Source organism: Balaenoptera physalus (genome assembly GCF_965194825.1).
Source record: "Balaenoptera physalus genome assembly, chromosome: 5".
In the NCBI taxonomy this organism is placed as follows: domain Eukaryota; kingdom Metazoa; phylum Chordata; class Mammalia; order Artiodactyla; family Balaenopteridae; genus Balaenoptera; species Balaenoptera physalus.
Window position 1 is genome coordinate 113,565,233 of NC_138884.1, and position 25,660 is coordinate 113,590,892.

The 25,660-nt window shown below is 56.1% G+C and overlaps 1 protein-coding gene and 1 long non-coding RNA gene across 2 annotated transcripts; one reads left to right on the forward strand and one right to left on the reverse strand.

Moving 5' to 3' along the window:
- Nucleotides 1–7,246: 7,246 nt before the first annotated feature.
- On the reverse strand, nucleotides 7,247–24,271 carry LOC309661415. Its single transcript, XR_014264037.1, has 4 exons — nucleotides 23,939–24,271; nucleotides 10,702–10,912; nucleotides 9,674–9,774; nucleotides 7,247–9,150 (listed from the first exon to the last, which is right to left on the reverse strand). It is a non-coding gene; the product is annotated as an uncharacterized lncRNA (long non-coding RNA).
- On the forward strand, nucleotides 16,439–21,472 carry MSX1 (msh homeobox 1). Its single transcript, XM_082462560.1, has 2 exons — nucleotides 16,439–17,165; nucleotides 19,523–21,472. Exons 1-2 carry the CDS (start codon nucleotides 16,697–16,699, stop codon nucleotides 19,963–19,965), a joined length of 912 nt encoding a protein of 303 aa, XP_082318686.1. The 5' UTR covers nucleotides 16,439–16,696; the 3' UTR covers nucleotides 19,966–21,472.
- Nucleotides 24,272–25,660: the final 1,389 nt, after the last annotated feature.

A 25,660-nucleotide genomic window follows, 5' to 3' on the forward strand; every position in this document is an offset into this window, starting at 1 on the left:
ACAGCTCACCTGGGTTATAATCTCACCTGGATCCTGACACCGGTCCCCACCTGATCTTCCTTGTTGGCCAACGACCCCCAACACGTTAGCTGCCCCACCTCAGTGCCCGCCCTCCTGCCCCTACTCCCCGGGGTCAAGCCCACTCCCACAGAGCCTCTGCCCTTCAGAGGTGGAGGCATCTCTGGTGCCGGGTGGGAAGGGTGCACTCCCATGAACAGAGGGACCAGCCAGGAGCTCGGGAAATACATTCGAAAGGAAAATCAAGGCAGGCCTCACGGAAGAAGGGCATCTGAGCTGAGCCCTGGAGGACGGCTAAGCGCCCAGGCTGGATTCACTTAAGCATTGTTGTGGATCCTCCACTTCCTCGGTAAAGCCCCCTCCCTTCCTATCAGCCACCTCCCTCAACTCCCCCAAGGACAGAAAGGAGAGGGAAGGGAAGAGAGAAGTGAAAGGAGGAGGGGGGAGCTGGAGCCGGAGGGAGGAGAGAAGAAGGGGAGGGGGAAGGCGGGGTCTCAGCACAGGGCGGCTGCTGGGGTCACATCCAGAGCTCTGAGGCACAGTGACTTTGCAGAGAGCCCGGGGGCCAGTGCGGGTCTGCATGATGGGTGGACGTTAAACGCAGCCGCGAGGCTCAAGTGGGGAAGCCATTCTTCAATTTCCAATAAAAACCCTGAAGTAGGGATGACGCACCATAAATCAACCTTCCACGAGTCCCATCCTGGGATAATCTTTTCAATTATCTGCTTGCTCTGTGCTCGTCTCCTAAGACGATCAAAAATGTGCAGGGTGGGTGCCCACCCTGGCCAGGAGGCCTGAGAGCAGCGTTCGTTCGGCTGATGGGCCCTGAGTACCCGAAAGGCCAGTCTGGCCAGAGTCAGAAGGCAGCTGATTAGGGAGGCTTCCAGGGAGAAAAGCGCTTCAAAGAGTGGGCAGGAGGTCAGGGACCAGAGAACCATCTCCTGGCCCAGGACTGGTACAATCACGGCATCTCAGGAAAGACGTCTCTGAGCCCCAACTATGCTCCAGGGGCTGGCGACAGAGCAGGGAGCGAGGCAAGGTCCCTGCCCTCGTGGAGCTGGCCTTCCAGTGGGGGAGAGAGACATCAGGCACAGAAAGGACACGGCATGAAGGAAATAGGCACAGTGTGAGGTGCAGAAGTGGTCCCAGAAGGCGTCTCTGAGGAGCTGAGACTTGAGCTTCTCAAATCGGCTCTACCACTCACGAAGCTGAGTGACTTGGGGGAAGTTACTTAATCTCTCTGAACCTGTGTGAAGGCTCCGCAAGGGGGAGGAGACATCAGCACGTGGTAGGGGCTGTGGAAGGGTGAGTTGCTTCCCAGTTGCCCCTTCGCTCACCTCTCCCGCCCACATTCCCCTCCCCCAAGAAACCCCCCCTTCTGCTCTTACTCCTCCCAGGAGCCTTCCCTGATTCCCATTTATAGCATCACTTCTCCATCTACTGTGGGCCTCCAGTACCTGGCCTTCCCCTCTTTGAAATACCCTCCCTTTCTCCCGTGCATCAGGGGTATTTCCATTCATGTTTTCTCAGCCCTGCAAGACTGAGAACTCCTTAGGGCCAGGGTCCTCGTCTGACTTGACCCTGTGGGCCCCGCAGACCTAGCATAGGACACGGCTCAGAGGTAGATCCTTGGATGTCTGCTGCCCTGATGGGTGGATGGGTGGGTGGTGAATGGGTGAAAGGGTGGATGACTGATGGAGGGATGGATGGATAGATAAATAGATGACAGGATGGAGGGAGGGATGGATGGACGATGGAGGGATGGATGTGTGGGTGGATAATGGAGGGATGGATGGATAGATAAATGGGTGACAGGATGGGTGGATGGATGAATGGATGATGGAGGGATGGATGGATGAGTTGCTGAATACCTGGGTGGGTAGATGAGTGAGTGGATGAATGAAAGTCAGGATCTAGGGAAATAAGAGGATTAGAATTAAGGACACTGGGGAGGGTAACTTTGCAGAGGAGGAGGAATATTTCATCCTCAAAGTCAGGAAAAATTTTTTTCCGAGGAAGAAAAAGGGAAGTTGAGAAAACACCTTCTTTTTTCCCTTCATTTATTTAAACATTTGTTTGGCACTATGCTGGTCTCTAGGGATCTAAATAAACGGGGTTCATGGCCAAATAGTGAAAGCAACAAGTGAACAGGCAGTGAATACATGCTGTGGTCAGCATTATTTGAGCAGAACGTTTAGGAGGCTTGGGGAAGAGCCCCTCCCCTCCTGCTGGTTGACACAAAGAAGGCCGCTAACAGGGCTCCCCATCACCAGGTGACGGTGCTTTCTAAGCAGCCTCAGCTCTTGGCAGCGAGGTAGTTTGGCACTATTTCTTTGCCACCTCTGGCAAGCCTGCCCACGCCTGAGCCCCGACTCTGGAGCTGATGCCTGGGTTCCCTGGGGACCGCTGTTTGGCAGATGCTTTCAGAGGCCAGGGGATTTTTTTCGGCTGTTCCATTTGATCCACAAAGGAATGGAATTATTCACCCCCATCTTGTGTATGAGGAGGCAGTAGCTCAGGAAGGTGTGGTGTTTTACCCAAGGTCACCCAGCTGCAGAGCTGAGGGGCTGGAATTCGCACCCAGGACAGCATGACCCCAAGCCCCATGCCCTTCCCACCAGGCTGTGCCACTCCTCTGTATGGATGTCCTGTCTCCGTTGCTAGGGTAACCTCCCTCCAGGCCCAGCAGTCACCCCTCCTGGAGTGTGATTCTTGCACCTGACATCATAATCCTCTGTGACATCTTAATCAGCTCCCAGGCAACTGACAGTGCCCACAGGGAGCAGAGTGGCGGTATTAAGGCCCAGCGAGTCAGCAGGGCCTGGACTGGGCCCACCTGCCCCGCCTTAGCCTTAACCCTTGCCTGCCCACCCCACTCCCTGGGGACAGTGGTTAGTTCTAGAGTCAGACAGATACTATTTCTGAATCTTTCTAAGCTTCAATTTCCTCATCTGTGAAATGGGTATAAGGATGCCCATCAGCTAATGCACAAAATTGTGCAAGGGCTTCAAAAAAGGACATGAAGGCACTGTGTCCTTTCAAGGAGCTGTGGGACCCAGGAGTTGCTATTGCCGTCATTTTGCTCTGAGTTTACTACTTTTAGAGCCTGGGTGTCCAGCAGCACCACAGAGCTCCCTGGGCAAAGAGGAGGACACACATACATCTTGTCGTGGGTTGCATTCTGTCCCCGCAAAAGACAAGTTGAAGTCCTAACTGCCCATACCTGTGAATGGGACCTTATTTGAAAATAGCATCTTTGCAGAAGTGATCAAGATGAGGTCCCACTGGAGGATGGTGGTACCTTAATCCAATATGACTGCTGTCCTTTTAAGAAGAGAGAAATTTGGACACAGACACACAGAGGGAAGACGATGTGAAGACATACATGGAGGAGACAGAGTAGAGATTGGGGTTGCAGCTGTAAGCCACAGAACGCCAAGGATTGCTGGCAACCACAAAGCCAGGAAGAGGCAGGGAAGAATTCTACCTAGAGTCTCGGGGACAGTGTAGCCCTGCTGACACCTTGATCACCGGCTTCAAGTCTCTAGAACTGTGAGAAAACAAATTTCTGTCTCAGGCCATGCGTTCTGGGTACTTCATAGGAAACGAATACTAGGAAACGAATACACTCCCTACTAGGACAACTTCACGTCAAAGTCTGATGTACAGTGGGGATACCACTTTGCTGAGTGACCTTCAGCAAGTCACTCAACCCATTCTCCCAGAAATATGGGACTATGAGGCCACCTCGCAAGTCAGACATGAAGAACACGTGGCATCCAGTCTGTGAAGTGTCAGCACAGTTGATGGGATTATTGAAGCCATGGCATGATTCCGTAGCATTGATTTTTATTTTTTTTAAGTTCTCATTGGGAAGTCCTGCGTCTCCACTCAGGAGGGCCCTGGCACCCAGGAGAAGGAGGCAGAGCTCCTCAAAGTTTCCTCTTTGAAGACCCCCATCCCATCCCGGGGGTTTGCACATGCACAGCACACCCAAGCAGAGCAAGTGGGAGGAGCCACTTTGATGGACCCTCATCTCCTCCTCTTCCTGCTCCTCTTCCTCCCTCTCTCCCTTTTCTCTGGGCTCCCACCCTTGCTGAGACCCAGCCGCTGGCTTGGGATTGTTCTGCCCCAGATGCACCAGCTGAGCAAAGGGACCTGCTGCTCCCACCTTTGATGTCAGAGAACGTGTGGGGAGGGAGAAGGCAAGGGGGACTCTTCCTGTGAGGGGTGGCGGCAGCGAGGGCATGCAAAACATTGGTTTCCTTTCCTTTTGGTTTCACAAGCCTCTCCAGTCTTCCCTCCAAAGCGACAACTGCCACTTTTTGCAAGGTTCAAGTCCTTACTCACCCTCCGGTAGCTGAGTGACCTTGGGCAAGTTACCCCATCACGTCACCCTCATCGCTTTGGCCACCTGTGAAATGGAGACCACAGCACGGACTCCATGTAGCCAGGAGGATTAAATGAGGTAACGTGCCTGCACGTCGTGGGTGTTTTGCAAGTTTCATGGTGGTGATTACTCCATCATTAACATTCTCCACGTGCCTGAGGTCAGAAGCAAACACTAAGCCCCTCACCTCAGACCACAGTTGCTCGGTGCCTCTGTTTTCCCATCTGTTAAACCGGTTAATGGTGCCTGGGTTGAAGGCTGTTGGGTGCATAAGATAAGTAAAGCACTTAACACAGAGCCAATATCACTTACTTCTCTGCCTTCCCTTCTCATTACCCTTCTTTGCATCATGAGGGTAAAATCTTAACATTAGTCCAAAAAATTCTTCCAAATTTGCCTTCCAAGTTGGAAAGTCTACAACACACCCTCACAGGCAACCCAGCCTCAGGAGAATCTCAGGGAAGGTTTTTCCTCTTTGCACTCAGAAAGGAGAACTAACACGCCTGCCTGTGATCTGGGGAGAGGCATGCTGGGCTGGCTTTTGTTTTTCTAGAAGGGTTGTAAACACAGGATAATGAGGGCTTGAGAAGACAGCTTTAATGACTGTTATTGCTGGGAAAACAGAGTCCATGGAAGCCCCAAACTGGCCCATGCCCTCCCCTGACCGAAAGCCCAGAGTGTCTGGGAATGCTGGAGGGCAGGCAGGGTTGCCACGGAGCCTTGGGGGTCACCTCTCTGACCTTCAAACGCTACACAACCTGCCCCTTTCCCCCTCCTGCCTCTGCTCTTCTTTCCACCTGGACCGGCATATTCTCCTCCACTCAGCATGTCCAAACTCTGTCTGTTTTCCCACACCCACACTCTGGCACAGGCTGCTCTGTACCCCAATGTCCTTCTGGCACCAGCTCCTGTGAAGAAAACACCCTGTTTGAACCTACACCACCATCCTCCCAAACATAGCACCTGGATCAAGTCCAAGAATGTCAGTCAACGAGCTGCCAGCCTCTAGCTGGGGACTTAGGGCAGGGACAAGGGAGTTCTCTTGGGAATGTGAAAGGTTCCTGAGCTGTGTGACAATGGGGCAATGTCTTGATCTCTCTGGGCCTTGGCCTTGCACCTGCAAGAAGCTCCAATATCTCCTGGTCAGGTCAGACAGTCATTGCAAGGCTCAGATGAAATAGCAGATGGGAAGTGAGTTTATCTTCTGGGGTGAGTTATCAAAACCTGGCATCAAAGCTGGTCCTTTTGCATCACTCTATTTGCTGACAAGAATCTTCTGGAAAGCCCACTGACCTCTTTTGGTCAGAAAAAAACTTTCAATGCAGGCTTCCTCAGTGCCAGCCACTGCACCAAATACCGCACATGCTTTGTCTTATTTCTCACAGCAGAAAGTGGGTAGACTTATTAGGCCCGTTTTGCAGATGAGAAAATAGAGACATGCAGAGGTCAGTAACTTTCCTAAAATCATGGCAACTATGCAGGAGATTTATTCGGTCGTTCGCAAGTATTTACTGAGCAATTGCTATATGCTGGGCCCCGTGCTAGGTGATGGAGAGACAGTCGAGAGCAAAATAAAGCATTTGCCCGTAGGGGGCTGAATTTGAAGGGGGAGAGACAGATAGCAGAGATAATAATAAAATGTTGGATGGCGATGCATGCTATGGAAAAAAATAAAGCAGGCTGGAGGGAGTGAATGAGTGGGAGAAGGTGTTCAGGGGAGCCTTCTCTGAAAAGGTGACACATGAATGGAGACCGGGAGGGAAGTGAGGGATGGAGCTATGGGGACACCTGAGGGAGAACACTTCAGGTGTCCTGGGGCAGGAGTGTTTGGGCACCAGCAAGGGGCCCAGGGTGGCCGCTCATGGAGCAGATTTGGAGGCGAAGGGAGAGGCGGCTAGGTAACGTTGGGAGATGTGGGGAGGAGAGAGCAGAGCAGGTAGAGCCCCATGGGCCCAAGTGAGGCGATCGCTGACTGTGTCACTGCACTCTGCCCCTCCCCACACCCCACAGGTGCAGGACCCTGACCCTGACCCTGACCCTGAGCTAGGAACTGTCCTCAGGGCACCGTGGGGTGGCAAGAACATGGGCTTTGGGGCCTTAGGGCTGGGTTGGGTTGCTGTCTCCAGATGTTGGCCCATCTAAGTCACTGTAGCTCTCAGGACCCTTCCTCACCCATTAAGTGGACACAACAGTGCCCACCTCCCAGGTTTGGAGGACCCACCTCGGGGTTGTTGTGATGGCAGAACCCGACTTCCAGATCACTAAATCCCTCCGAGCACTTAGGAGGTATTCCTCTTCATTTAAGCTTCTCCCAGAATGAGAGCGGGGGACAGGAGAGGGTCAGGAACTCCTCCAAGGGCACAAAGTTGGAAGGGATGGAGCCAGGATTTGAACCCAAGGAGCATACTACCAGAAGGAGGCTGTTGCAGGTGCCGAAGGTGGCTTCCGCCTGGGCTCTCTCGCTCGCCTTTCCCCCGCTCACCATCTGAGCTGGCCTCCCCTCACCTGGCAATCAGGCTCTGGGCTGGCTCCAGTTACAGGAGGCCCTGAGGGGTCTGTTTAAACAAGTGTGTCTGAGCAGGAAAATCAAACAGACAGGGACCCTCCAGGGCCGCCGGGGGACCACCGCTGGGACCACGCCTGAACCTGATAAGGCCGGATCTATTTTCACTTAATTGGGCTGCGTCCCAGGACCCACGATTTGATCAGATAGGAGGTCTCCGCAGGGATGGAAAGGGTCCCTTTCAGGTGGGGTTGCCCTATATCCCTGGCTGGGAAGCCCAAGAGCATCGGGGGTGCCCCCGGCTGGGGAGGGCCTCCGTGAGAGGTTGCTCATTCCTGCAGGAAAGGTTGGGGAAGAGGCTGTCGGGAGCATAATTCTCCTCCACCAGGACGGCCCAGGGAGGGAAATTCGGCCTTCCCGGAAGGGTGGGGCCTCTGGATGAAAGTCACATTGCTACCTCCTCCCAGCATCCAGCAGTCACCACAGTCAGTGTCTGACACACAGGGAGAAACACGCAGCCAGGGAAGGTCCTGCCGGGTGGAGGTGGCCAGCTGGCCAGGGGCATGCCGCTGGACTTGGAGTCCATGCAGGCCTTTCTGAGTGACACCAAGCACGTGTTGTTTGATGCCTCTGGGCCTCAACTCCCTATCTTCAGAGGAAGAGGCAGCTAGAGCTCAACTTCATGTCTAAAGGAGGTTTAAACTCAGCAGAGCCAGCAACTGAGTGTTCTTTTTAAAACGTCATTCAAGAACTATTTGATCAGCACTAAAATGGACTGTTTTTACCCTTGACCCCAAGGCTCGGGTCTCTGGCCCTAATGTGTCTGACCTGCCGGGGATGCTCTGGGTTAGGGGTCTGTCTTGTGCTGAAGGTTTGACACTGCCTGCTAGTCATCCATTCACCTCTACTCTGAAGTGTCCCTTCTTTATGCCAGGCCCTGTCCTTGTGCCAGGGGGCCCACACAAGCTTGCTCTGGAGGGCCACCCCGGAGGGCACTCCCAGGGATCAGAGCTGGGGCAACTGGAAGCACCAGGCCCTGTGGGTGGGCCAGGCTTTGCAGCTCGCTTGCCCTTTCCCCATCAGGGAGTCCAGAGCAGGAGGCTCCAAAGTGAGGTATCTCCATGCAGTGGGGCACCCTGAGAATCCCCTGGGTGCCATGAGAAATCTTAGAACATTTTATATTTTTTATGTTGGTTTTTGCTCATAAACGATTTAACTCCAGCTTTCTCATATGTAAACCAAGGATAAAAATAGAGTTGTTGTCAGGATTAAATGAATTAAGACACCTTAAGAGCTCAGAACAGTGCTTTGCAATAGTAATTGTCAATAGGTATTTATTATTAGTGGGACTTAGGATTCCTCATCCTGGCATTTGGCTCCTCAAGCTCTCCAGTTTCCTTCGACTCAGATCCTCCTCATACAACCTCAGGGAGGACGGCAAAGTGGGGCTTGGCACGGCCATTACACGGATGCAGCAACTGAGGTCCAGGCAGGGGTTGTCATTCACCCTGTTACACGCCTCCTCTGAGGCCATGGGCAGGGCCAGGACTCCCCGGAGTCCAGAGGGGCGTGGCATGGTGAGGGGCGTGGCCCTATAGGGAGTCGTGGACCTGCCCCTTCCAAGCGCACTTATAACTTGAGGGTGTGAAGAAGTCTAGTCCGGATCCAGCCCAAACTCGCTGGCAGTGGGGGAAAAACAGAACTGAATCAAAACCGCAGGCATTTACAACATCCACGGCCCATCTACGCCGTGCAGAGGCTGAGAGTGGGACAACAAAAACTCCCCCTCGTCTCTACATGCGTGGCGCAGTGGAAATGAGCAGTGACGCCGTTTCCAGTCCTGGTGTCCCCGATGCCCAGCTGTGCGGCCTGGAATGTGCTCGGTTTTCTCATCTGGAAAGTGGGATGGCCATCTCGGGAGCTGTTGTGAGCATTAACTGTGGTGATGCGTTGAAAGCACCTAGCACGTAGTAGATGCTCAGTCAAAGCGGGTTCACTCCAGCCCGCCCTGGCTCCAAGAACCAAACCCTGTGCCAGGGCTCCGCGAGCCCATGCCCCAGCCCTCGCTGGAGAGAGGGGGCAGACACTCCCTGAAACTACCAGGGTCAGACTGTGCCAGGGTGCACGACACTTTACAGTCTTTTGCATCTGAATCCTCGAAAATGGACAGGGTCCTCTGTGAGGTCGCAGAGGTACCAGCCACTGGTCACAGTTGGAACATCCGGGTTTCCCGACCTTCCTGGGGGCCGGGAAGGATGAGCACAAGGTAAGGCATCGGGCAACCTACATTTAGTGCTAGTTCTGTCCGTTTCTGGCTCAGAGACTGTGGGAAAGTGACTCCTTTTTGGGTCTCAGTTTCCCTGTCTATGGAACATGTGTTCCATAATGCGCTGATTGAGCGCCTACTGCACGCCGGAGGCTTTCCAGCCACTGTCCCCCCTAGCCCTCCGCCCTACCCAGGAGGGTGGCACCCAGCTCATTTCAAATGCTGAGCGTCCCTCGTTCATGCTCACGGGCAAGGAAGGGGAGGTCCAAGGATTGCGAAGGCAGGAAGGGAACAGTATCGGGTAGAGGCGAGGCACCGCCTTTTCCGAACAGCTGAGGGTAGTAAGAGTACAGAGAACTGGGGCGGCCTGGCTCGTGCCCCTGCAAGCCCTTAGGAGGAGTCTTGAGTAGCCAGGAGGGAACTGGCTGGGGTCGCGTCTAAGTGCCCTGCGCTGGGTCAAGGGCAGGGGCAGGGCCAACCGCTTCTCCCTACAGACCTGCTGCCTGCTGTTCTCCACTGTTCCCCGTGGGTTCCCCGGGCACTCCTGCCCTCTCGTCAGTGTGTCCTGCATTTGCAAGCCGTTTCCTCCCTCAGGTTCTGGAACAGTGGGAGTGAAGGACTCTTAGCTGGCACCTTGAGGTCTGCCGAGCCTGCTGGGTGTCCGCAGAGCCTCATTCGGCCTCTGTCACCCTCCTTTTCCATCCTCCTGACAACCCTAGAGGGAAGCTATATTGTGCGGCTCACGGTCCAGATGGGGAAACTGAGGCTCAGAAGAGAAATTACTAGCTCCGGCCCATGGGCAGTAGAGGCAGGAGCCCGGTGGGTGGGGAGGAGCACTTCCTGAAGCTCCAAAGATGCCAACTGCTGCTCCAGAAATGGGAAACTATCTGCAGAAAGAACTCGCTGGAGTCGCATTAGCTTCTGAGCGACTTGAAGGCAGTGATTCCTACTGAATCATGGGTTGGGGGGAGGCTGGGGGAGGCGAGAGGCTGCAAGAAAGACAGAAAAAGGGAAAGAGGAGGGGAGGGGTGGGAAGAAACATGGTAATAGAGATGGAACGACACAGAGACAGCGGAGAGATGAAGAGATGGAGGCTGCCAGATCCACCGGAAGAGACCAAGAGAGACACACTTGAGACCAAGACCCACCCCAGAGACAGATGAGAGACACTGAGGGAAAGAGGATGCAGAGGAGGAATGTCAAAAGCCAGGGACCCGAGGGAGAGAGACCACGGAGAGAAAGAGGAGCGGAGGTGGGAATCGCCGTGAGAGGGGGCCCGGGGGCCTCCCAGACCACCTAGCCCCACCCCCGTTCCTCTCCAGATTGTAGGGACCCCTCCTGGTCGCGGAAGGGCCGGCTCCCGTGCCCGCGAACTCGGCACAGTCCCGTCGGCTGCCCAGCCACGGCGGGGTGAGGGCCACACTTAGGAGGACACGCCCTGAGCTCCCCTCGACTGCTCTCTTTTCCCATCTCAGCTCTGGCCTTCCTAGGCATCCCAAACTCGCCTTCCATCCCACTCAATACCTAGGTCTTTCAAAAGTCCCAGGATCGTAGAGGCTCCTCGGCTCTCGGCATCGCTGTATCCATCACTGTATCCTCCGCCATCTCCGAGGCTGTGTGTCTTTTTGCCTGTGTCTGTTGGTCACTGTTCCTGCCCATCTCCGCCCAGTCTGGTCTTTCGCTCAGCCTCTTTCCCCGGGTTGTCGAGCTGGGGGTGAAATACGAGGTCCCCCACCTGCAGAGACACCTTAGAGGAGGAATTCGCAAGTCTAGAGGAAGGCCCCAGAACCCCCTGGATGCCTCAGCGCACCTCCAAGGGCTCACAGCGCTGGGAACCTGCCACAGCGCCAAGTCCGGCGGTATGGCCACTGCGGGAGGGCCAAGCTCAGCGTCTCTGAGCTGGGGAACAGAGTTCCCATTTTAAAGCCGACAAACCGAGGCTCGGAAAAAATGGCCTTCAGCTGGTGAAGCAGCTCGCAGTCCGGATCTGTTTTCTTCTCTGAGATCCTCCACATTTGATAAATTCATGGGAAATCTGGCGTTTTCAAGACTCGAGAATGTGGTGGGCAGGGGGAGGAGAGGAGCAGGAGAGAAGAGTAGTAAGTGATGGACCCAAAACCCATTTCCTGGATTGGGGGCGGGACTGGGAGGTGGTGCCGCCAAATCCTGACAGCACCCTCTGTATTTTAATGCATTTCGTCTTTTGACAGCTCAGTGAGAGGAGACCGCTACAGCGAGTGAAAAGAGTGGTTTGGGGATTCAGACCACCTGTGTCCAGATCCTGGCGCCACCACCAACTAGCTGTGTGACCCTGGGCAAGACACTTAAACTCTCTGATTCTATTCTGTCATCTGGAAGGGGAAAAAAAGCCTATAGTAATACCTATCTCCCAGAGTAGAGAGGATTAAATCGGGGAAAGTCTGTGAAACCTCTGACAAGAGCCCTGACACCCAACTCAAAAAAAGTCAATTCTCTTCCTCCCATTCCTTCCAACCCTTGCACATCCAGGCCCCTGCCGGAACTGAGATGGGGGCCTCGGTGGGCTGGGCAGAGCCTGGGGGGAGAAGGGCGAGCCTTCCTCGGCCCAGGGTGGGCAGAGCCGGGATGGAAGATGTTTGGTCGGCCCCTGGAGCCTCGGGGTCTGCCTGACATCTCCAGGCTTAAATAACCGTGCGCCTTTGTTATTCGTCGGCAGCAAAGTGGTTCGTTACGCCTGATTGGTCTAATTGCTTTGAAATGGGATATATTATCTATAATTATAGAGCTCTAGGAGGAGCCGGCCGGCCTCCGCTTTCATCTTCCCCAAGTGCACCCTCATGTCGCGATCACATTAATTTGGGCCATTTGAAAGGGGGGCCCCCCTCTCTCCCCTGCGGATCTAGACCCCCTCACCCCCTTCCGAATTTAAAGACACAAGGAAGCCCCGGCCAGCTCAGGAGGAAAGAAGTAAGGGGGGAGGGGGTGGAAGGGCAGGGCGGGAAGGGGGAAGAAACAGGGAGTCGGGCTTGTCGATTTCTCCCAGTGAAATCCTCCGCTCTTGGGCAGTTCCACGCACAAGTTGGGCCCACTTAAGCGAAGGAACGAGCAAGAAGGAGAAAATGTTTTTTACTAGTAGCTTTCCCACCTCCTCCCCCACCCTTCACATTAAAAAGAGCACCACAACTCTTAAAAGGTATAAGTTCTGCCCAGGTCCCGGGAAAACAGAAAGCTTTTTGCTCCGGATTTGTGCCGTGGATATTCAGGCAGTAGCTGAAGACTCCCTGGAGTTCTTAGCTCTCCGGAGTCTTTCTCTGGAAAGCTGAATCCTCCCGAAGGATACCATCAGTGACTCCCGGACAGTTTCCCAAACCTCTGACTCCTAGCCGTTCACTTCTAGGCGACGGAGACCAAAAGACTGGAGAACTCCGGTCGGGAGGCCCCCTCCTCAAGTTGGGGGATCCCGGGGTGGTGCTTTCTGTCTACCCGTCAACCCCCCTTACCTCCAGGACAAAATACCTCCCCTCTCTCCCCCTCCGTCGCCCTCCTGGAGATTGGTGAATTCCCACCAAAATAAATCGTTCCGGGTAATCGGTTTTCATAGCACATTCATTCTATTAAAGAGGACTGTTTGGGGCTCGCTAATTGCCGGGGGATCCCACTGAGCTGCACATTTTAAAAATGCACGCGGGATTCCTGGGTCGAGGCCACAAAATGCATTGGGAAAGGGGGGGAGGGGACGTAAACAAAAACCCGACGGAGGTGACAACGAATGCCGAAGTGAGGGACCAGTCTGCAGGCTCTTCGAATCCGTGCGCAATACCCAGATAGTGACGGCGGTCTTTACAATGGGGTCCCTCTCAAAACAAATCTTTGCCCACGAGGGGGGAGTCTTAAAACACCACCCTTCCTCTGCAGCCACGCAGTCCCGTAAAACAGGCGTTTTGCGGGAAAAAACGACCACCACCAGTTGCCCAGAGAGTGGCCGCAGGACACACCCTCTTTAGGAACCGAAATGCTGAGGTGATCTGTTCGGGGCATGGAGAGCGCTTTAAGATGCCCCGGAATGAGGGAAGTAGGAGCCAGGCGGGAGGGTGGGGAAGGGAGCGGAGTGCGCGAGGACGGAAGCCTAGCGCCAGTCCCGGAGCTTTATCTGCTGCGGGCCAGCCCTGCCCTTGCCAGGCATGAATTACAGCCTGGCTTTCTTGGCTGCAGCGGCCACGCGGAGAAATGCCGGGAGTAGAAGCGCCTGGGGGTTAGTGCTGGCGGCGAGATAACAGGCGCAGCCCCCGGCCCTGTCAGATCTCGGAACCCGCCAACCGGGAAATCCGAAAAGGCCCAGACGAAAATAAACGCAGAGAAGGCTCCCTCTCACTGCCCCAAACTTGTGCCTTTCCTCCCGCGGGAACAACGCGCCCCGGGAGACAGATGGATATTTTGGGTTTTTTCTCTAAGTCCCTTCTCTGAGACCGTGGGTATCTTTTTCCTGCAGCCCAGTGGCGGATCGGTGGAAGAACCCCGCGCGATTCTGAGCACGGACTCCACGTGGAATCCACTCTGAACCCCTTTCCCTCTGCAGACACTCTTCTCGCCTTGCACGGGTGCTGCGGTCAACCCGCCGCGCCGAGCCAGAACAGACACGAACCCAGACCGAACCTAAAAAGATGCCGTGGGGTTCGGGACGGGCTCGCGAAGCAGAGGGGCGGGCGGCAGGGCCGGGGGCTGCGGGCGCAGGCGGTTTGCTCCCAGGAGGCGGGGGCGCGACTTCAAGGGCCCCTGCGCCGGCTGCTGCCTTTGATCGGGCCGCCGCTGGCGCCTAAAAACAACATCCTCGTCTGCCTATTAGGCGCGCTGAGGGATCGTGACAGATTGTTTATCCCCGCAATTAGCGATGCGGCCCTTCTCCCGCCGCCCGGCCGCCCGGCCGCCCGGCCCCCGGCCCGCGGCCTGGCCTTGCTGCGCCCGCCGGACACAGCCCTGAGCCCCCTCTACGCCGCGCGCCTGCACTCTCGGGGTTCGAGCCCCAGCTCCGCCATAAAGCAGGGGTTCTTATCTGGCGGACTCCAAGTGGGTAAAGAGCCTTTTAAGTTGCTTTTGTTGATGTGCATTTTCTAGTTAGAAAGTTCTTAGTTATATTAGATTTTCAAAGTGATCCCGTAACATTTTGCTATGGGAGACGAGGGAGGAACACAGCAAGTCCCAACCGAAAGTCACACTGCTCGCTTTTAAAATGTTGACCCATACAGCCTAGGGGCCTCGGTTTCCTCTCCCTCTTTCAACCGAGTGCAGAGTGAGATTCCGGCTCGCCCGTTCCAGCGAGAGTTTAATTGGAAAGGCGGGCAATAGAAGTCGGCCATCCGGTCTGGGCTGCTAGCAAGGTGTTCGGCCTACAGCCTTGCTGAGTGTCAGGTCGCTCAGCTCTGGCCTTCCATCCTTTGCACCCTCAGGCAAACCTCCAGGGCCTAGGTTTCCCTGCCTGGAGGAAGGACTCTCTATTCTCCGTGCCCCCCAGAGGTACGGTGCCTTTAGAGAGGCCGCGTCCGTGCGCCGCGCCTCCAGCTGGGCCGGACGCGAGCTGGAGGCCCCAGACCCTGCCCAATGCTTGTGTTGAAGTTTTGGGAGCGCAAGAAGTCTGGAGAGGCTGCGTAAATTTCACAGACGAGAGTATTCCCGAACCCGCCCAAGGCCTTAACGTCGTGGAGCCTGCGGACAGATGGGAGGCTGCCAATGGCCCCAGCGTCCGCAGCCCGACCCCTCCTGCCAGACCCCGGACGCCGTCCGGGTAATAAAGTTCCCTCTCTAGTCATTCATTTTCCTTAATCTGGATGCCCCTAATCTACAGCTTTTATTGCGCCCAGTTAAAAGGCGAGGGAATTCGCTGTCCCTCCGCGCTCGGATAATTACCCCTAAATGGCCACGGCAGCCCCTTGTGTTTCCTGGAGATTAGAACCCCGCAGCCATCAATGGCCGGTCCCGGTGAGCCGCCAATCACTGCCGCCAGCTCCCCGGGAGCCGCCGGCCTGGGCCCCGGGATAAGAAGCCATAAAGAAGAGGTTCAGAAAACCGCCGAGCCCCGACCCGAGTTTGTGTAGATCCTCCGTCTCCCCACACCCCCAACTCATTTTCCTCTATTTTTTAACAGCAAAAATAAAATCACGTTTCCTCCGAAATTGGCAAAATAAAAATTCTCAAGCCCAGCACCAAGGATCCGTCCCAGGAGCAGTCCTCTTTTCTTGGCCGTCTCTCCCAAATGCGCCTCCCCCTACCCCCAACACACACACACACACACACACACACACACACACACACACACACACACAAGATCAGCGATCCAGAGATAGGGACTGTTATTGTTTTTGCGGACACGCTGATCGAGGTTACGTTAAGGCCAGATCAGTGTTTTGTTGACGTTTCTGTTGGTTTTATATTCAATAAGTTCTATATCAAAAGAACCGGCTTCGTCCCCGAGCCGGTCGTCGGTATAGGTGCTGTAATCCTCCTGAAAGTTCACAGCAGGAAAGTACACATCGGGTATGAAACTCGATTATCCGTTCCAGATAACATAATGTATTCTTATTGTTAACATCCATAGCACCACGGGAGCGTGGCTTCTTGGGCAAACTTCAGTCCAGCGCTTAGGAGACAAAGGCCCACTTTTACGCAGAGGTAAAGTTTTGAAGATTGAAACAGAAGAAAATGAATGTTTAAAGAAGAAATTAATGTTATGTCTTTCTACTATAATAAATAACCCTGCAGATTTTTAAAACTATGAAAAGAATATATAAGAAATGGCTTGAACACAAATTATCGTGGTAGAGAAAAGGGGAGGCAGATATTGGAGGAGGACTATCCTCCACTATCCACTGGGTAGAAACAGACACAGCAACTGACTGAACAGAAAGGTAAGGGGAGAGGTAGGAGAGAGAAACACGAAAGGAGTAGAGAAAAAAGGGAGCAATTGGGAAAGAGGAGCGGTAAAGGAAGGGGAGGAGAGGGAAGAGCAGAAGAGAAGGACTGAGAACAAGGGAAAGTCCCCCAGGAACACAGTAAAATAGAGACCCAGGAGGAACCACACAGGGACAGGCGGCGCGGGCTTTAGCGCAGAGGAACGTTTCTCGAGCGCCCCCTCCCCTCCTCTGCCCTCCCGGGGCCGGACCCATCCCTGCGCGCCCCGAGGCCCAGCGCGCCTCCGAGCGAGTCCGCCGGAGCGGGGCCCAATGGATCGCTCCGGGACCGCCCCCTCGCGCTCTGATTGGCCGCCGCCGCACTGGCCTCGCCTTATTAACAAGTTCTCTGGGGAGCTGCGGCCCGACCCGGAGCCGGCTGGTGCGCCCGGGAACTCGGCCTGCGCCGCGGCGCCAGCGGATAACCAGGCCCAGAGCGCCGGAGCTGGTCTTCTGGGGAGGGGCGGGAGGCGCGCGCAGGAGGGCCCGCCCGGCCAGGGCCCCGGGCAATCCCAGAGGCCGGCCGCGCTCCCAGCCCGCCCGAAGCTCATGCCCGGCGGCTGGCCGGAGCTGAGGCTGGAGGGGGGGCCCAGCTCTGCATGGCCCCGGCTGCTGACATGACTTCTTTGCCACTCGGTGTCAAAGTGGAGGACTCCGCCTTCGGCAAGCCGGCGGGGGGCGGCGGGGGCCAGACCCCCAGCACCACCGCGGCCACGGCGGCCGCCATGGGCGCAGACGAGGAGGGGGCCAAGCCCAAAGTGTCCCCTTCGCTTCTGCCCTTCAGCGTGGAGGCGCTCATGGCCGATCACAGGAAGCCCGGGGCCAAGGACAGCGTCCTGGCGGCCTCCGAGGGCGCACAGGCGGCGGGCGGCTCCGCGCAGCCTCTGGGCTCCCGGCCCGGGTCGTTGGGTGCCCCGGATGCGCCGTCCTCGCCGCGGCCGCTCGGCCATTTCTCGGTGGGAGGACTACTCAAGCTGCCAGAAGATGCGCTTGTCAAAGCCGAGAGCCCCGAGAAGCCTGAGAGGACCCCGTGGTTGCAGAACCCCCGCTTCTCCCCGCCTCCGGCCAGTGAGTAGCCAGAACCCAGGCGGCGGGGGAGGGGGCCGGCGGGGGTGCGGGACCCGAGGGCGCCAGGCCGCGCGCTGGCGCCTGCTTGTCTCGGGCGTCTGCGTACCTGCAGCCCGGTACCCTGAGCCCGTGCTGCAGATGGGTTGGCGGGGAGGCCGGCGGTTGATGCCTCTCCCCACTCCCACCCAGGAAGAGGGTTGAGGCCTGGCTGAGGCCCAGCACAAGGTCCACTTTCGCAGGCTCCTCGCCCTGGCTAGGCGACGCTGTGGATAGGAGTTCACTTGTAGGACACGGGTGTCTGGGCACCCTCTCCTCCTGCCCCTCCCACCCCCCCAAACGACCCCAGGAGTCCCGCCTGGCTCCTCTTTCAGACCCTAAGCCCTGTTACTTCGCCGTTCCTGCAACGGGTGGGTTCTAGGGGTGCGGACACCTTTCCAGTGCGCAGAGTTTCACTTTCTCATAGTAGAAGCCTGGTGCGCCCCCTCCCCTTCTCCAACCCCTCCCCCAAAGTATTTCTTTGCCCAAAGTATTTCCGAATCTCTTGCAAAATCCTTCCCCCCCCCCCCCCCGCCCCACTTCGTGTTTCAGGTAGACACTTGGTGCTCTGGGTGGATGGATCATTTAGGGGGAGGGGGCGCTCAGGTTCCAGTGGAGGGGGCGGGGCACCAATTCAGTTAGTGGGAGGCGCCCCCTCCAACACGGTAGGGAGCTCCCAAATGTCTCGGACTGGGTCATGGAAGCTGACTCCAGCCGCCAAAGACGCCTCCGGGGTCGTTCCAAGGCCTCCCGGCCCCCTGGCTTCTCTGCGCAGCGAACACACTCGGAGATATTTCAGGAGCACGGGAAATTCCCAAGTTTTCCTCGTTTCCTCTGATTATTTTGCGCGGCATAATAGCAACCCGAATTCAATGGCGTGATGCTGAGGAATGATTTTTATCTGGGGATTAAACGTCTTTGAAAGGCCAGCCCCTCCCTGGGCCTAACGGCCGGAGAAGGTGGCCCAGCGCTGGGCTGTTGCTACCGAAGGGAGTGACGTTTCCCTCGGCGCCCGCCCCTTGGGTGGCCCGGCGGAAAGCGAGTCAGGGGCCAACTGCTTCCCGGACTCTCAATGGTCTCGACCAGGGAAGAAGCGGGGATGTTAACACGAGATTTCGTTTGACTCACATCCTGGTGGCCTGAGAGCCCAAAGGATCTTTTTTTTTTTAAGCGTGCAAAAAGCATTGCATAATTAGGCAAAACCCGCCTGGTGAAACATTCTCGATTTGAATTAATTTCTCCCCCGAGAGCAGCTGCTGCATAGGCAAAGCGTCCTTTCCAGGACTTGAGGATTCTTTTAGGGTCTGGGTCCCGACCCAAAGTCGACGGGATCTCTGTTGTCCTGGGAATAATTTTGGTCCCTGTTTTAACTGGCCGCAGCTGCTGGGTGTGGCAGGGGTTGACTGGCCCAGCAGACCCTGTCCCGGACCTGCATGAGCCCTCTGAGGTGGTGCTCGCTCACAGCCCATCCTTGAGGGATATTTTGAAGCCGTAAGAAAAAGACACCTCGGCACCAGCAGTCTTGATCTCTGCGGACTGAGGCACACCCCCCCCACACACACACATTTGAAAGTGACCAGAGGCCAAGGCACTGGGGGTGGGAGAGGCGCAGGAGACAATTGAGACAATCAGCAGCAGCAGCCCCGTTAAGATGAAGCGCTTCCTCAAACCATGGCACTTTTTATATTTGAGACTTGGCCGTGGTGTGACATTCATGACATCCGGGGTTGCTCCACCTCCAGTCAGCAGGGACCGAGCTTAGAACCCTGTAGGAACGCACTGTTCCAAGGGAAAGAGTGGAAATCAGAGATCTGGATTCCAGGCCACAGAATGGCCTAGCCCAGCGCTGACCACTTAGTGGGTAAGGAGAAATGTTCGGCCAACGCCTAAAACTAAACGTGATCCCGGGCTGGGTTGCAGGGCTTCTTTCCGCGCGTTTCACCATTCTAACATCCACCATCCCAATGTGCGTGGCGTGGCGGTGGAGAAGGCCCCACTGAGAAAGGCCTTCTTAAGCGGCCATCTAGCTTTAAGAGCTGTCCCGCCTCTTTCCAGTTATTTCGGGCCTTGAACATGGGTACGCGTCACCTGGAATCTTAGTTTCCTCATTTGCGAAAGGTAGGCAAGAACGTCTACCCTGAGGGGCTGCGGTGGGAATTGGAGAAAATATTTTCCAAGCGCTTCTCGTGGTGCCTGGCGCTGAGGTGCTCCACGCAAATGAAGAGCGGGTGTTGTAATTTAATATTATTCCCATTTATGGGCCGATGACTCTCCCGCGCCGGGGTCTTAACCTCCTGCGTTTCTCTCTCTCGGCCCCCTAGGGCGGCTGAGCCCCCCGGCCTGCACCCTGCGCAAGCACAAGACCAACCGCAAGCCGCGGACACCCTTCACCACAGCCCAGCTGCTGGCGCTGGAGCGCAAGTTCCGCCAGAAGCAGTACCTCTCCATCGCCGAGCGCGCCGAGTTCTCCAGCTCGCTCAGCCTCACGGAGACGCAGGTGAAGATCTGGTTTCAGAACCGCCGCGCCAAGGCCAAGAGACTGCAGGAGGCAGAGCTGGAGAAGCTGAAGATGGCCGCCAAACCCATGCTGCCCCCCGCAGCCTTCGGTCTCTCCTTCCCCCTCGGCGGCCCCGCGGCCGTAGCGGCCGCCGCGGGCGCCTCGCTCTACGGTGCCTCTAGCCCCTTCCAGCGCGCCGCGCTGCCCGTGGCGCCCGTGGGACTCTACACAGCCCACGTAGGCTACAGCATGTACCACCTGACATAGAGGGCCCAGGGTCGCCTACCTGTGGTGCCAGCCGATCTCTCCAGCAAGCAGCAGGAGCCTTCCCCCAGGGCGCTCCCCTGCTCGGCCCCGCCTGGCTCCTTCCCTTTAACCCCTACACTGCTCTGGTTTCTCCTCTCGGTTGACCCCTGAGTTCACTCTCTGAAGTCTGATCCCCTCCCCCAAAGTGGCTAGAAGGGTCCCATAACGCTCTTCTAGAAGCTAGATCTACCCCCTCGAGTTATAGATGGGGGAACCGAGGCCAGAGAGGCTGAGAAATGTATCCACAGTCCCCAGCAGAGTTAGTGGTTGCACCAGAACTAGTGGCCGTGCCTCCTGCACCAGGCAGGAAAAAGCACAGAGAAATTCATGTCTGAAGATGTCGGAAATGAGAACAGTGGGAGAGAAAGAGAACTTTCCAGGGGAGATGGATCCCAGGTCCTTCCACTGGAAAACTTAAGAGAACTTCAACAGTAAAACATTTGCTTTTGGGGGGAGGGATACACAGATGCGTGACAAAGGTAGGTTGAAAGGACCTCTCTCTTACCAGTACCAGACAGAAATTGTAAAATAAAAATTAAAAATTCTGTTTCTATTTAACAGTACATTTGGGTGGCTCTCAAGATTCCCTTTGGAAGGGATTGTTGTAATATACTGTATATTTGAAATTTTATTATCATTTATATTATAGCTATATTTGTTAAATAAATTAATTTTAAGCTACAAGAAATTATCTCCTTATTGATTTAGTCTTTTAATTTTACTTCTTGCCATCTCTTCACATGTACAGTTGCTTTCAGTTTGATGGTAGTTTGATGCCAGCAACTTTTCAAAGGTGACAACAGGATATTCAGGGACAGAGGGGGGTGTCTTTTTGAACACAGGACAGATCTGCGTTAGCAGAGTCAAGTGGAGAATTGAAGCAATTACCTAGGATAATTAGGCTCAATTTTCCAATTCACTTTAAGCTGAAATCGACACTTGCTCAGGCGACCCATAACCGACTCTTTCTTTTTTCTCCCCTTTTAACCTGTCTATGAAAACAAAGCGAATCACCCAAATGGTTTGATGACTGCAGACAGCTAATCCAGACAATTCCCACCCCCGCAAACCTGTTTTTCCCACAGGAGGCCAAGTGGGGGATGGAGAGGCATTGCTTTGCTTCTCTAAATCGCCGCGCCGGTGTAGACGCGGTTTGCGGAACTAATTTTTGAGCTCCCAGAATATGAGCGCCTTCACACTTCCTATTGCAACCCTTAAAAAAAAAAAAAAAAATCTTTACTGAAAACCCAGGGCGACCATACACTTCCCGCCTTAGTGTGTCCTTTGCATGAGCCCTGCCTACAAACTTGTTTTTTCTTTTATATAGTAGGTTATATTCAGGCTACCAGGAGAATATATTTGAACGAGCGCCAAGTTTAGCCTTCTGGGGGCAATTCTGCGAGGATGTTGATGGCAGAAAATGACCTCCAGCAAATAAAGCTTACTATGTTCCAGGCCCCGCTCTGTTCTCTTTCGAGTTGGGGGCCCTGGCTTAATTCTCACCAGATCTGCGCCCCTCCCCCCCTCCACTTCTGTCCGGCAGTGGCGGCGCCTCCAAACTCCACGCTGGGCAGTCCCCCGGCAGCCTTTGCTCGAGCCTTTGCGACGGGAAGCCAGCAAACCAAGGGTTGTCAGAACCCGAAGTACCTGGCGTTGGACTCGGGGAGGGTGGACGTCTCCACGGATAGAGACCGTCTCACGATGTGGAAACCGAGTCTGTGGCGCACTGCGCGGCTTCTAGCCCTAGGGGAGGTCAGCCTCGAATTCCAAGAGAGCGCAGGGTTGCGCACACGCACCCCAGGTGGGCTCTCGTCTAGTGCCGGGCAAGTTCCGGGGTACCCTGGGTCTCGGATCCTGCAGTCTAGGTAGCTCCGGCAAAGGCTCTGTCCCCGCGGCTGGCGCTGCAGCCTGAACTTGTCACAACTCCCCTCCCTAAGAAAAGAAAGCAAGCTTGCTGTGGAGTGCAGTTCCGATGACCAGGCAGTCCCCGGCCTCTGGGCTGGCACAAGCACGGCCATAACCCGAGTTGGGCCTCTTCATCCCCAAGAGAGGGGAGTTACATTTTAAAATGTCTTGGACTCCGTATGCCCACGCGGCCCCTTAAAGGGGCTTAGGTACATCCCTATTTCTTGCAGACACTGAAAGGATATTTCCCCCCTCTATAAACACAGCATCCCGAGTGACCGCGCGCAGGACACCCTGGCTTCCACAAATCTTCCGGGTTCCTTTCTGGAACACCGCTGGCGACTCTCCTGTCTTGGAGGTTGTACTGAACTTGAAGTCAGAGAAGCCCATGTGGTTGATCCCAGTCCTGCCACTTCCTGGCTGCCTGACTTTTTGGGTAGGGAAGATCACTGTCTCTCCATTCCTCAGTTTTCTCATCTGCGAAATGGGCCTGGGAATCCTTCCCCCGCCCCCAGGATTTTGGGGAAGCGTCAACGAGCCCTTGCGCGGGAGGGCGCCCGGGTTATACGGGGCGGATCTGAATTTTCTCAGCTCACGGTGCGTCGGCAAACTGGAATCTTTTCCACCCGTGCGGGATAGGGGAATGGCGGGGCAGGATCGGGTATCTCCTCCGGCCCGGACTCCCGGGCCTCCTGGCTCCTCGAAACTTGGCAGTTTAGGGTCGAGGCAACCTTAGAGCAACATAATTGCAGTAATGAGCAACTGTTCGCGCTCGGCAGACGCACCGAGGCTCCAGCTTGGCGGTAGCTGCAGGCGAAGTGGGCGCGCCCCCTTCCCCCACCCAGCGCCTCAGCCAGTATGGAACCGGCCACCGCCCTGGGACCCCCGCCCGAGCCCGCTTCCGCGCGCACCCCAGCCCTTCTGCAAGCCTTGGGTCCGGGTCTCCTTCCACTCCTATGTCCCCTGGTTTCCCCATTTTTGTTTCTTTTCGTTCAGCCTTTTCTTTGCCTCCCTGCTTTTGTTTCTGAATTCCCTCCCTCGATAGGGCGTGCACACATAAGGTGCTCAATAAATGTTTGCTGGATCAGGGCGGCGCGCTGCTGTGGGGTGAGGACCCTGAGCCAGATTCAGCCGGGTCCGGCGGGAATTCGAGGCGGGGCTGGGGCACTGCTTCTTGTCCAGGCCAGTCCTTGCAACGCAGTTGCTTGTTTATCAAGCGAGGGCGGAGTGGGCAGGGGTTCCCGGGCCTGGTCCTTTACGGGTCAATTTCCTTGCCTGGCAGGAAACATCGGATCAATCACGACGGAGTCGCCACCTACCTCGCTTGCACGTTGTGATGGAGGAGGAGCCAGCACTTAACGCAGCCTACTGTGCGCTGGAGTTCAGGCGCACGCCACTTCCCCCGCGCCTCCCAACAACCCTAGGAGATTTTTTACAAGGGAGAGCACTGCGGTTGAGAGGTTACGCGGTTTTCCCAAGGTCACACAGCCAATAAGGGGGAGAGCAAGGATTCCGAACACAGATTCCATTCGCGGATCCACGCTTTCCCAGTACTGCCCAGCTCCCTCTCATTGAGTGTCACAGAGTCCGGGCCAGCAATTTGGGGCTGGGAAAACTGGCCGCTCAGAACTCAGGCCTTAGCTCTACGAACTTAACTCCTTCCAGCCCTGACCACAAGTAAGCGCTGTCCCTTGGGGAACAAGAGGGGCATCTCACCTGCCCTGCACGCTGTCTGTGAGGAGACGGAAGTCTCAATCTGCAAAACTCAGCTTCTGATCACTCTGGCGAGACCAAAACCCATGGCGTGGAAGCCCGCGGAGAACCGAGATTACCGGGCGGCGGGGGACCGGGGCGCTCCTAGCTTTGGGTGCAGGTCGGCGGGGCCCGGACGGCCAGGGACCTGCGAGGCTGGGGTGGGGCTGGAGAGATCGCGCTAAGAGGGCCTAGTTCTAGGGTTCCTTTCTCTGCTCGATGACCCGGGGCTGAAGGCCCAGCTGTCTCAGGAGACCCAGTGAAGACAGTTACTCACGAGGCACGAGGCGGGAGCCATGAGTGCGAATCCTACCGCTGTGAGGCTGGCCCCGGGCCGCGCGCTGACCGATGCCCCCTAGTGACCCACGGCGCGGAGGTGAGGCCGGCCCGGCCTCGGCCTGCGCCCAGCCTGGAGCCCTCGGGGGCGCAACGGGAAGCAGCGAGGAGAGGCCGCGGCCGCCTTTCAACTCGGCGGCTGGCGCCGGCCTGGCCTGGCCCCCGGGGCTGTGCGGCCTCCCCGGCTCTGTCCCCGCCCTCTCAGCAGCTCACACCGCGGCCGGGCCGGGACACTCCCCCAGCCCCGCCGCCCGCCGCCGGGGCAAACACCTTAACCTACCCCCGCCCAGTGTCCATTCTCCAGAGCACCCCAGCTCGCTCGCCCCAGACTCTAGGATTTCCTTCCGCTCCACTCAGCTCCCACTGCCGCCGTGCACAGCACGCCCGCTCCACGCCTTCGGCGACCCTCTCATCACACTGGCCTGCCTCCTCCACAGCGCCCTCCCGCGGCCCCGCAGGCCCACAGCCCCTGCTCTCGCCAGCCCCTGCCCCTTGCTGCGCTGGAGCCTGACGCTGGACTAGGCTCCCTCGGCGACAGAGAGCGCTTGCGCGCGCGCGCGCAAGCACGCATGCACACACACACACGAACATATATCATCAACGCATATACAACACACCAACACACAGCACAACAAACATACATCTAACACAACACACACAGAACTGACACATGCAAAACATGTTACAACCAGCGCAGATACCCAACACACATCCAATCAACACTCAGCACACACACAAACAGAACCAGCACACATCACCAACCATACACACCCAGCACACAGACCCACACAGTCAACAAATACACACACGCCCAAACGGCACTTCCCAAACACATGCAATTCGACACACACAACACATACACAACCAAGCCACACAGACACCCAACCACACAAAACCAACATACGCTGCACACTGTGTACACATAAAACCAACACATATACCCAACCAAACACACACAGCACACACCCAACGCCCACAATCAACATACACGCATTCCAATGAACACAGCTCCAGTTCATAGAGGCACGTCAAGGCTACGCTCCAACGTCCTACGGGAGTTCTGTCACTTAGGACCGGGTGACACTGATATTTACACATAATCTTGGGGCGGGGGGGGAGACCCACTGATAGACATTGGTTGGGGGGAGATAAACTCTGAGAAATGATGTACTGAGAGACTTCCAGCTCGCAGAAAGAGACTTCAGGCAGAGGCCGAGAGAAGCCACTCAGAGACTGGGCCACAGGGCTCCACAGAGGAGTGAGCCGCATAGCCTAGAGCACAGCGGATGCGTCTGGGGGGAGATCTGCTGCGTGGAGGACACCGTGAGGGAATGTGCCCAGCGCGTGTGCGTGGGATCAGTCCCAGGATGTAAAAGCTTTTACTGGGAGGCATCAAAAATCGCCCACAGGAATGCTAGGCACTCCCAAGAACCCCGGGGTGACTTCAGCTCTTCTTTCTCATCCTGGGGGTCCTCCTTGGAAACCCCCTTCCCCCAACCCTCCGTCTCACACACCCGCCTTGCGCCTCCGAAGAGTCTCCGAAGCCTTCCCAGCAATCAGATCCGAAGTCCTGTTCGTGCTCCGCTGAACCCAGGCCCAAGATCTGGAATATCCTTTCAGACACCCCCGTCCTGCCCCCAACCGAGAAGGCGGTGCTTCTAGA